At 43.5% G+C, this 12,605-nt stretch overlaps 1 protein-coding gene across 2 annotated transcripts in view; it reads right to left on the bottom strand.

The window, feature by feature from the left end:
- Nucleotides 1-3,058: 3,058 nt before the first annotated feature.
- Nucleotides 3,059-12,605, bottom strand: part of LOC108414026 (transmembrane protein 255B) — an 84,136-nt gene continuing 74,589 nt past the window's right edge. Inside the window, exons 8-9 of one of the 2 annotated variants that reach the window (XM_037539761.1) lie at nucleotides 5,694-5,804; nucleotides 3,059-4,780 (exon numbers count right to left, since the gene is read on the bottom strand). In XM_037539761.1, the coding sequence (XP_037395658.1) occupies nucleotides 4,649-4,780; nucleotides 5,694-5,804 (243 nt within the window). In that variant the 3' untranslated portion in view covers nucleotides 3,059-4,648. Of the gene's footprint in view, nucleotides 4,784-5,693; nucleotides 5,805-12,605 lie in introns of both variants that reach the window. The other variant, XM_037539760.1, reaches the window with a different exon arrangement.

The following is a 12,605-nucleotide window of genomic DNA, read 5'->3' as shown; positions in this document are numbered from 1 at the left end:
AGTAGTGTCTGTTTCAGTAGTGTCTGTTTCAGCTGTGACTGTTTCAGTAGTGTCTGTTTCAGTAGTGTCTGTTTCAGTCGTGTCCATTTCAGTAGTGACTTTCAGTAGTGACTGTTTCAGTAGTGACTGTGTCAATAGTGTCTGTTTCAGTATTGGCTGTTTCAGTAGCATCTGTTTCAGTAGTGGCTGTTTCAGTAGTGTCTGTTTCAGTTGTGACTGTTTCAGTAGTGACTGTGTCAGTAATGAGATGAGCAGGTTTGCAAAGTTTTTGAGTTAAAAATTTAAATCTAAAGCTTTAATCTTTCAACTTCACTTTAAATTAAACCCAAAAGAACTTTTAAAATAACAATAAAAATGAAGTATTAATTTCATTATTGTGTGTGTTTGTGTGAGTGATGGTTGGAATGCAGATTTTATTTTATTTTGTTATATTTTATATTTATTTTATCTTATTCTCTACATGTCTGTGTCTCGTCTTATTCTCTACATGTCTTGTTGGCCCCTCCCAGTCCTGTCCATGTGTTGTGTTTTGGTTTTGTAACTCCGCCCCTAATTGTTTTCACCTGTCGCTCGTTGCCCCTGTGTATTTAAGCCCTGTGTTTGCCCTTTGTTTTCGCTGGTCATTGTGTTCTTGTCATGTTGGTGTTGTTTGCCGTAACCAGCTGTTTATCATGTCTTACCCTCAATCTGTTCGTGTTGGCTCTTTGACCCTGGACCGTTATGACCCTGATTTTGGATTTGCCCTCAATAAAAGTCGCTTACCTCCGCACATGCGTCCGCTACCTCGCTCCATGTTACAGTCTGTCTGATACTGTGCTCTGTTAGCTCCTGTAACCAAAACCACATTCCTTGTATGCACAGCAGATGTGGCCAACAAAGCCTGATTCTGACAAACTCCTACCAGTAGACAGAACCCTATAAATAACAGTGTTGTACACATTTAGTTTATTACTGTCTCTGTTAACGTCTTTGCTGAAACAGCAGTGAAAATACCCAAGACCTGAAAACGTCACTGTTGTATTGTTTTCACTGTGAGAGCGCAGTGTGAACTAATTCAGTAGATTCATTTGTTTCAGTGGATCATCTCATTTACATATTAAACACATGTATGTGATGATCTGTTGAGACGTATTTAGAAAAGTGTGACATTATCTTGATATATATATATATATATATAATAAACCATGAACCGCAGCATCATTGGTGAATTAGCAGTTGTGACAGTTTAGTGTAGAGATTTGAGTGCCTTACAAATCTGAATGAACATGTAGGAGAAAAAAGAACGTAATTACTTCATTAATTCCACTTTACAGAGTCTTTATCTGCTGTATCTCAGTGACGGTCCTGACCGTAATGGTGACGGTGATGCTGTGGGTCAGTGTTCTCTGTGAATTCTCTGATTCAGGCTGGACGCTCCAGCTCCTTTATCCTCCATATCGGATTAGACTGTAACTGGAGCTGGAAACAAACAGGAATCTGACATGTAAACACTGTGTCCATCTCCTAGAGCAGGGCTGTCAAACTCCACCAGTAAAAGGGTTGCATTAACAACTGTTTGGGTCAGAAAGCGCCTGTGTTTTCAATGTATTTGACCCAGTGTAGGTGTTTGTAATGTGTGTCCACAGGCCTTGCGTTTAACACATGGGGACTAAAATGTCCAGCCACAGTTCACAGACTTAAATAAAAAATCCATCCCCCCTGTTGTGCCCCTGTCGTGCCCCTGCTCTGTGAGGGTCCATGGGGGTCCTGACCACTGAAGAACAGGGAAACAAAGTTAAAGAGAAACAGATGGACTACAGTCTGTAACTGTAGAACTACAAATGGCTCCTATACAGTAAGTGGAGCTGATAAAATGGACAATGAGTGTAGAAACAAGGAGGTGGGCAGAGTGAATCTGAGTCTGGGTTTATATTCTCAGCCTGTATTAGAACATCAGCTCACACTGAGACAGACTTACAGCCAAGATGGTAAAACAGACCGAACATGTCGTGCCTCCCAAGGTGCTTTCATTATTCCTGAAAGGACAAAATGGCTCTTCTTAACATTTCAGTTGCGACCCCTGAGTTAAGCCTATAGTTAGGGGTGGTCAGTGCGTGGCTCAGCGGGTGCCCGTCTGCTCGAGCAGTCTGTGGCTCAGTCAGGACTGCACAGTCGCCACCAGCCCAGTGAACAACCACACTCTGTGGTTAATTTTTCCCAGATTGACTGAAGCCTGTAGTGAAATTGTAGCAGAAATTTACAGCTACTAGCTATATTTCATACAACTGTAGCAACTTCAGCTACTAGCTACTAAAATTTGTAGCTAACTACAAAAACTAGTGTGCTACTTCGCTGCTCCCCCTTCCCTGCTGTTTACACAGTTATCTGTCATTAGTTTACATTTATTTTACATTTATGGCATTTGGCTGATGCTCTTATCCAGAGCAACTTACAATTTTATCTTCTTTTTTTTTTTTACACAAGTAGGCGAAGGTAGTGTTAGGAATCTTGCCCAAGGACTCTTATTGGTATAGTGTAGGGTGCTTACCCAGGTGGGGGATTGAACCCTAGTCTACAGCGTAGAAGACAGAGTTGTTAACCTCAGTTTTGGGAAGAGCCATTCCTGTTCCAGCAGGACCTGAGTCCCTGAGCACACAGCAGCTCCATAAAGACATGGAGTGACCAGTTTGATGTGGAGGAACTCCAGTGGCCTCACAGAGCTCTGACCTCAACCCCACTTGAGGCATGAACTAGAACAGAGATTGTGAGCCAGACCCTCTGTGTCCAGTGTCAGTGTCTGGCCTCACAAATGCTCTTTAGACTAAATGGGCAGAAATTCCCACAGACTCTACAACATCCTGTAGAAGCTTCCCAGAAGAGTGGAAGCTGTTAGAGCTGCAAAGTGGGACCAACTTCATATTAATGCCCATAGATTTAGACTGGAAGGTCCAACAAGCTCTTATAGGTGTAACGGTCAGTTACACTTTTGGCCATGTTCCGAATCAGTGTGTTGTACAGTGTCAGAAACCACATGATCCTGAAGTGAGTTCAAAAAGAGAAGAGAAACATTCAAACATTCTGTTGTGACTGAAGTTTATTTGTAAATACACTGTATTATTAAATGCGTCTTTCTCAGGATGTAGGAAAGTCTTAAGCGCTCTAAAGTGTAGAAATCATACAAATATAAAACAGAAAGAGAAATTATTTACATGCTTTGTACACAGATTTATATTCCATCTGTAAAGTCTTCACTGCTGTTACTGACAGTTTGTTATGCTAATGAGAAAATAAGCATTGAGAACTGGACAATAGAGCTGCAGATGATGATGATGATGAAGATGATTAAGAAGATCAAAGCCTCTGAAACTTCCTGCAGGTCTCTCAACACCTCTAATCTAATGCTGGCAGCTTGGTTTTACAGCTCTGTCATTCTTTCCAAATCATACGGACTCGTTTAACTATAATGGATTGTTATTCTTATGGTTATTCTTTCTCTTATTGATCCTGCCAGCTGGCTGGAGCCGGTTTGAGCAGTTAGTGCTCGTAAATCTCGTTACTATGCGGCCCTGATTGTTTACTTCTCTGCTGTGATGGTGATGGAGATACATATACATATATTTGGTCATAAACTCAGCGGTCTGCATGCTGGCGAGCCTCGTTTATCTGCAGAGTTTCTGTAATTGGGCAGAATCTGAAACTGAGCTGCTTTTAGATTGACCGAAATTTGACCTGGAAACACTTGCGGTCTGTTATTCTTACAAGAAACAGCAGCAGGAATCTGTCACTGATGCTAATTTGTAGATACATTTGGTCGTTAATTGGGGAAATTTGGTGCTGAAGTCCTGTTAAATGTTAACATCAGCTCTAAAGCCAAAATCAGTGATTTTCCATTATCCTGAAGATGGAAAACTGCAGACAGAGGCACAAAAAAAACTCCTGCATCAGGCAGGTCAGTCAGCACCTCACGGGCAGGTCAGGCGGTGCTCCCTGATTGGTCAGAAGTGATTGGTCAGAGGGCTGTCCCTGATTGTTCAGAAGGCTCTCCCTGATTGGTCAGAGGGCTGTGCCTGATTGGTAAGAGGGTTGTCCCTGATTGATCATAAGTGATTGGTCAGAAGGATGTCCCTGATCGTTCTGATGACTGTCCCTGATTGGTCAGAAAGACGTCCCTGATTGGTCAGAAGGACGTCTCTGATTGGCCGGAGAGCTGTCCCTGATTGGTCTGATGACTGTTCCTGATTGGCCAGAGGGCTGTCCCTGCTTTGTCAGAAGGCTGTCCTTGATTGGTCAGTAGGCTGTTCCTGATTGGTCAAAGGGCAGTTTCTGATTGGTCTGAGATTTGGCCCTGATTAATTGGAGCTGTTTATGATGTGTAATCCTGAACTTAACTGGGTGCAGCAGTAGTTGCCATGGTGATGTATTCTGGTAAAATAGGTGATCCACTATTGTGAGACCGGAAATGCAGTTAGACTGAACTGAGCTTAAAGTTATGTTGTTGATGATGCACTGATATTTGTAACTGGGTACTGCGAAATTGTCCAGACCTTCTGAAGTGGCGAGGGTTGTGTAAGTGCAGTCTGTTTGCTCTGTGAGGCACCGAGGACGTTTCTGGATCTGGAGGCATCTGTGCAGTGTTAGTGTTTATAAAGCAGCGGTTAACTTTAGCGTTTTAGGGCAGCAGGTTGTAGAGTGGGGCGAACGGGGGTGGGTTTGGTTCCATGTGCTTTTGGTTCTCCGGATGTCCACTCTGAGAAACGGCCGCTGATGCTCCTGAACCTGCTGGACCCACGTAGAGCGAAGCCTTCTGGGAAAACAGAAACACAAACACAAGCGTGCACTTTACTCAGACTGTCCATCAGATCTCCACATGCACCATGCACTGCTCTGTTTATCTTTAACAAGAGGAATGTTTTCATAGTCTGTGCTCTTTTCGCATGTTTCCCAGAGCGAGTGGACGGCCTGGGTGTGAGACAGAGGGAATGTGGGGTTAAGAAGCGGAATTCTGGGACGTTTCGCTCTGGGACTGACCTCAGAGATCAAGCCGAGTGGAGAAATCACAGACTGAATAGTGGAGAAACATTCCTGCTAATAAAAACTGACGTAGCTGCTGATTACTGGTGCGTTTTACATTCTGATGAAGGCATTGATTTTTTTAAAGCATTTATGTTCTGGACAAAATCATTTTGGAGGACCATCTTAATAGAAAAACCCAAAAGAAAGTCTGTGTTTTAAGTTGCTTCAAAAGTTGGAGTGGTGTAAAGCACTGCCACTGGACTGGATCAGTGGAAACCTGTTCACTGTAATGATGAATCGGCTCCACAAAGCAGCTCCATAAAGACATGGAATGACCAGTTTGGTGTGGAAGAGCTTGGCTGACCCTCATGGAACCCTGACCTCAACCCCATTGAACACCTTTGGGATGAACTAGAATGGGGATTATGAGCCAGACCCTCTCATCCAACGTCAGTGCCTGACCTCACAAATGCTGTTTAGACTAAATGGGCAGAAATTCCCACAGACTCTCCAAGATCTTGTAGGAAGATTCCCAGAAGAGTGGAAGCTGTTAGAGCTGCAAATATTGCATTAATATTGCAACTCCATATTAATGCCCAAGGAGTTAGACTGGCATGTCCAACAAGCTCTTATAGGAGTGATGGTTAGGTATCCACATACTTTTGGCTATATAGTGTATAGTGTTTGTGTATGTTACTAACCGGGTAGAGCTGCTGTGCGGTGTGGGTGTGGTGGTCCGTGAGCAGGGGGGCGGTGGGGGAGGAGATGATGCTGCTGTCGTAAGAGAGAGGAAGAGAGGGACCCACACTTTTCTGAAAAAAAGAACCAGACAGTGAGACCAAGTTCAGCAAGATGTCTGTAAACAAGTCTAAACCCTCTTCTCTCCTGCCATCAACATCCGTCGTGTGCAACATCCGTCCTGTACAGAGCGAATGCAAATCGTCAGCATACGCTGCACTCTGTCTGCAGCTCAACCAGCATTTCACAGACTGAAAACCCCACTTATGAAGGAGCCACACAGCCACTCTCGCCTCTGCTGCGCTGATGCGGTTCGCTGTACGGATGTTACGTGGTCATACGCATCCCTGACCACACCTGAACTGAAGCTGTTTATTTATGATCGGATGCCTCAGGATGTCATTAATAATGCTTCATAATGCTGTCATGTTAAGATGTTTGTGTGGATATGTAAATAAAAATATAGTCACTGTCACTCAAAAACCTTGCATTTCCATTTTTGTCATTTTTTCCTTTTAGCCTCTTTTCTGCTGTATGGTCCCAGTTCGATCTGGTCTGGCTCGGCTCGCCTGTGCTTTTTTTGTTTTTCCGGGCAAATCTGGTGCTGGTTTTGGTATCACGTCCGTCGAGGTTGCAGGTGGGCTGAGCTGATACCTGAAGGTGAGATGAAAACGCTGCAGACGGCTGATTGGTCAGAGGGAATAGTCCCCATCTTTCTGAACATATATCATTGCTGTCAGAAGAAAACCTTGTATCTCCATTTTTGGCATTTTTCAGTTTTTGACATAATTTGAAATGATCTATTACTCTTTACGTTGTTTGTAAATTTTGTGATGAGTGGCCTAAAAGAAATTACCCAGAATGAGATGGGAAAAATTCTGGTTCCATTGACTTACATTGAAAGTGAAGTATGTTTTTCCTTCTCCTGTAAAGTTACTATTTTGGAGATACAAGGTTTTCTTCCGACAGTAGCGATATGCTAATGTTAACTACCAGGTTAGCATCGCCTTTAGGCTCCAGAATCGTCTCGTCCTCTGAGCTCGGATGTAGTTTTTCCCAAACTCTCCTGTTTTGTTCAACAGTCTTTTGTCTTACTGCCTCTTCTGAACAATATTTATCTCCTTCAACACCGTCCTCTGGAACTGCCGCTCAAACCAATGTTTGTTCTAGCATCTTACTTACCTGCCTTATTACCCCACCTGTCTGACTGTTACACCACTTAGCTGCCTTATTACCCCACCTATCTGACTGTTAAGTGATACTTTTTTAATCCCACAAACAGGGAAATTCCACCTCCACATTTAACCCATCCATGAAGTGAAACACCACATACACACTAGTGAATACATACACACTAGGGGGCAGTGAGCACACTTGCTCAGAGCGGTGGGCAGCCCTATCCATGGCTCCTGGGGAGCAATTGGGGATTAGGTGTCTTGCTCAAGGACACCTCAGTCATCGACTGTTGGCACTGGGGATCGAACCCGGCAACCTTCCGGTTACCCCTTGATGTGACTGCTACCCCACCTATCTGACTGTTACCCCACCTATCTGACTGTCACCTCATTGTGACCCCTTTCTCTGCCACTATTTACCAGTTCACTGCTTCTGCACTCAGCACTTTAGCTTTAGACTCATACTTTGCACAATGTAAGGCTTACAGGTATGTGTGTGTGTGTGTGTGTGTGTGTGTGTGTGAGTGAGTGATGGTTGGAGTGCAGGTTTTATTTTATTTTGTTACATTTTATATTTATTTTATCTTATTCTCTATATGTGAGTGTCTGTCTGATACTGTGCTCTGTGAGCTCCTGTAACCAAAACCACTTTCCTTGTATGCGCAGCAGACCTGGCCAACAAAGCCCGATTCTGGTTCTGATTCTGATTCATCTCACAGTGACAACATACGCATCTGTATATATATATATATATATATATATATATGGGGCGGCGGTGGGTAGCACTATCGCCTCACAGTGAGGAGGGCCTGGTTTGAATTCCCTGGCCGGGTGACCAGGGTCCTCTCTGTGTGAAGTCTGGTGTGAGTGTGTGAGTGACTGTGTCTGTCTGTCTGCCCTGCGATGGACTGGCGACCTGTACAGGGTGTATCCTGCCTTCTGCCCGATGACTGCTGGATTAGGCTCCAGCACCCCCTGCGACCCTGACGGAGAAGCGGCTTAGGGCGAGGGGGCGGTATCGCTATTCTCTATAATGAGAAGTGGAGAGTGTCCAGACTGTCTGTAACTCATCAGCCTTCCTTCGAATCTGCTACAATCCAAATCAATGGACCTACTCCTACAATCCTAACCACAATCTATCGTCCACCAAAGTTCAATGCTGCCTTTTTAAATGATTTCTCTACGTTTTTAACATCTATCTGCTCTATGTCTCAGAACCTAATAGTCCTGGGAGACTTTAATATCCACATGGATAATAAAGATAATACAACTACCAAGGACTTTTTGTCATGCATCGACACATTTGGCCTGCAACAGCTTGTGGATTTTCCAACCCACTGCAAAGGGCATATTCTTGATCTCATCTGCTGTTCTGGGATCACTGCTTCGAACTGTACAGCCACGGAACTTCCCATCTCTGACCACCATCTGATTTCATTCACTGCAACACTACCTGCTGTGGAAACTAGTTCCCGAGTCATTTCATTCCGTAATATAAAGAACATTGATCAGACTCTATTATCATCTTAAGTGAGTTCTCTACAATGGAACTCAGGATCTGTTTCCCCAGAGACTCTCTTATCCCAGTATAACAGAGCTACACGACCTATTGGATAAACTTGCCCCACTAAAAACAAGGACAGTTTCATTTGCTCGTAGTGCGCCATGGTACACCGCCGAATTGCGCCACCTAAAATCCAGGGGACGACAGCTCGAGCGCTTGTTCAAGAAAAGTGGACTTACAGTACACAGGGAAATGTACAACAGCCACTTAACGCACTACAAGGAAGCTATCTTTGCTGCAAAATCTGCTTACTACCGGACATTGTTCATGGCTTCTGAGGGCAACACCCGTGCCCTTTTCTGTTCTGTAAACAATATGCTGCAATCACCGGCCACATCATCTACTCAAATGCACTCTGTTGATCTATGCAATATGTTTATGTCATTTTTTGACTCAAAAATCCAAAACATCCATCAACAGATAACCTCTTCCCACACAGCTAATGCTACCCCTAAGTGTACTCCCGATCTACTGCTATGCTCTTCTTCTTCTTTATCTACTTTTACACTCCCTACAACTATTGAAATAGCTCATCTTATTAAGAAAGCTAAGTCTACAACCTGTATTCTAGACCCTCTTCCAACAAATCTTGTCAAAGCTTGCTCTTCCTCTCTAAGTGCGCCTATTACTGCTATCATTCAGTCTTCTCTTTCAACTGGTCTTGTCCCTGCCTCTCTCAAACTGGCCATGATTACTCCCATACTTAAGAAACCTGGATTAGATCAGACTGATTTTAATAACTTCCGGCCAATTTCAAGTCTACCATTTATTTCAAAAATTTTAGAGAACACTGTCTACACTCAGATTCATACTTACCTTAGTAACAGTAACCTATATGAAACCTTTCAATCTGGCTTTCGTCCTCTCCACAGCACAGAAACCGCTCTCCTGAAAGTGACCAACGATCTTCTAGTGGCAGCTGATTCAGGCCGGCTTACGATTCTCATCCTCTTATATCTAAAAGCTGCGTTCGACACTATCTCCCACCCAATACTACTTGATCGTCTAAAATCTATTGGGCTCACCGATACTGTGCTTAAGTGGTTCTCCTCCTATATCAATGATCACTCCCAGTTCATCCGCCTCAAGAACTGCCAGTCATCTATGTCCAAAGTCATTTGTGGCATTCCGCAGGGCTCTGTTCTTGGACCTCTCCTATTCATAATTTATCTTCTTCCAATTGGCCAAATATTTAGGAAATTTAAAATACATTTTCATTGTTATGCTGATGACACCCAGCTTTACCTCTCCACTAAACCCAACGATACTTTCCCACCCTCCTCTCTGTTAAAATGTTTAGATCAGGCAAAAAAATGGTTCTCCGAAAACTTTCTACAGCTAAACACCAATAAAACTGAAATTCTCCTAGTAGGAACTAAGAACATCCTTGCAAAATGTCAGTCTTTCACTCTGAATCTTGATCATTCCACTGTCTCTCCGTCCTCCCAGGTTACAAGTCTGGGAGTTGTTCTTGATAGCCATCTCTCCTTCAAAACACACATTTCCAATATCACACGCTCAGCCTACTTCCATCTTAGGAACATTAACAGACTGCGTCCATTCCTCAGCCAATCCTGCACAGCTATTCTGGTCCATGCATTAGTAACATCGAGACTAGACTACTGTAATTCTATTCTTTTCGGCTTACCTCAGAAACACTTACATAGACTCCAGTTAGTTCAAAATTCAGCAGCTAGGATCATTTCCAGGTCGCTCTGGAACACCCTTCCTACCCAAATTCGCAATATTGATTGTCTAACTACCTTCAAATCTCGGCTTAAAACCCATCTATTCACACTTGCATACTCCTGATTCCTCATCTTCACTTTTCTCTGTTTGTCTTGTTTCTCGTCTGGTTGAAAGTATTTGAATGTATGTTGATTTGTTTATCTGTTTATTTGTTTTTTGTTTTTTATCCTCTTTTATACTCTACCATTCTTCTTTTAACCGTTGTAAGGTGTCCTTGAGTGCTTTGAAAGGCGCCATTACTAAAATGTATTATTATTATTATTAAAATGGATGGATGGATCCATCCATTTTATATGTATATATATATATATATATATATATATATATATATATATATATACGGTTCCGGTTGCGAGTACGCTGTGCACGTCTGGCTGCCGCTTTGCTCCGGGAACTTTTCTATTTTCATAAATAACCTGGATAGTTTCAATTTACCTTTTATATTACCATTTTAAACCCTTGTGATTCTGTGGATTTTATATCTCACCGGTCGCTTCTTTACAGAGGTTGTTATGCTATGCTGTGTTAATGCTAAGAGCCATTGTTTACAGGGGTTGCTATGCTATGCTAATGCTAAGCGCTATTGTTTATGCACGCTGTTCGCCGCTTAACTCTTTAACCCGAGTCTTCTATGTTTTCCTCCTGTTGTCACTGATTACGCTTCACTCGAGTAAGTTTCTACTTTCTCGTTTGCTGTTTGTTTTTGCACGTCATCCTGCTGAGTGGGTATAACTGCTCTTGCACGATGTTGTATGGTTGTTAACTGTAGGCTAACGTGGCTAACTAACCTAGCGGTTTATAGCGGTGCGTTAGGGTGAGCCTTAGTAGCCGGCTTGTGCTCTTCTGTCTGCCGATCTGTGCTTCCCTCCTACGACCGTGCTCCGGTGAGCGGATACGATGCTGTTCTACACTCCTTACGAACTTCTGCAGCTCAATCGTAGGATCGTCCGCCTTCCTACCACCATTGCCTCTACATGTGCTGCCCTGGGTATAGCCCGCCGTCCACGTTACACTCACCGTGGCACCCCATACTCCAAACCTAAGGTCCATTATTATTCATCTGTACCTAGACCTGGATGCATTCCCATTATCTGGACTTCTAATCGGCCCTCATCTCGTCATTCCCAGTTAACTCAGTCCAATTCCGGTGCCTGGCCTTCAGAACATCGTCCATCTGTGACTCCATGCTTTATTGACTACTCTGTGCTACTAAAAGTTTCTCTGTCCACTGGCATGTGCTTCACACTCCCACCTCATGTCCTAACACTAAACTTGCACTTCTAAATGTGCGTTCATTTAATAACAAGGTTCCTCATATAGCTGATGTCATCCTGGCCAACAATTTCGACTTCATGTTCCTAACTGAAACCTGGCAGCAGCCTGGTGAATACCTCCAGCTTAATGAAGCAATACCTACTGGGTACCAGTACATCGACAAGCCGCGGGCAGTTGGTCATGGTGGGGGACTTGCTGCTCTTTATCGCTCTGTGTTTAAGGTCACTTCAGTGCCTGTTAACCCGGTCTCATCATTTGAATGCCTTGCCCTGAAAATTTCTGGGTCCACACCTTTATTAGTGCTCCTGGTGTATCGACCCCCCAAATCAAACTTGGTATCTTCATTCTTGGCTGAATTATCTGAGATGATCGCCGCTCTCTACCCCTTTTACACTTCAATTTGTGTTTTAGGTGATTTTAATGTACATATTGATGTGAAAGGTGATCCCTACACAACTGATCTTTTAAACTTGTTAAAGTGCTTTGACCTGACTCAGCATGTTGCCACTGCTACACATAAGCATGGTCACATTTTAGACCTGGTTTGTTCCACCCCTCAGGTGTCTCCTGTTAACCTGCTTACTACTGACCCTCAGATCTCCAACCACAGTTTAATCTCCTTTGAACTGGCTACTCCGGCTCAACTGAATAGAGGTCATTTGCCACGCAAAATATCCTTCAGGAGTATTAGGAATGTCTGTCCCTTACACCTCATGAATACCATTGACTCTGTCCCTGTCCCACCAGCATCGGCTTCTGTTGATACCCTTACTAACCACTATACCAATACGGCTATGTCCGCCCTGGATCTTCATGCGCCGCTGCGTTCTCGTGAAGTCACCTTTCTCCACTCGGCCCCCTGGTACACTCCTGAGCTGAGGTTAATGAAAGCTAAAGGACGACAACTTGAACGCCTCAGCAAAAAGTCTGGTCTGACAGTTCATCTAGATGCTTACAACGACCATCTCCTTGTTTACAAAGCTGCCCTCAATAACACTAAATCTGCTTATAACTCCACTAACATCAGAAACTGTCATGGCAACCCTAAAGCGCTATTTTCCACAGTTAACAAGCTTTTAGGGCCTGCTAATAACTTTAACCTAATTCCATCA

This window comes from Pygocentrus nattereri, chromosome 7 (genome assembly GCF_015220715.1).
Source record: "Pygocentrus nattereri isolate fPygNat1 chromosome 7, fPygNat1.pri, whole genome shotgun sequence".
NCBI lineage: Eukaryota > Metazoa > Chordata > Actinopteri > Characiformes > Serrasalmidae > Pygocentrus > Pygocentrus nattereri.
The sequence above is the reverse complement of the archived record's forward strand: the minus strand, read 5'-3'. Positions and strand labels throughout refer to the sequence as shown.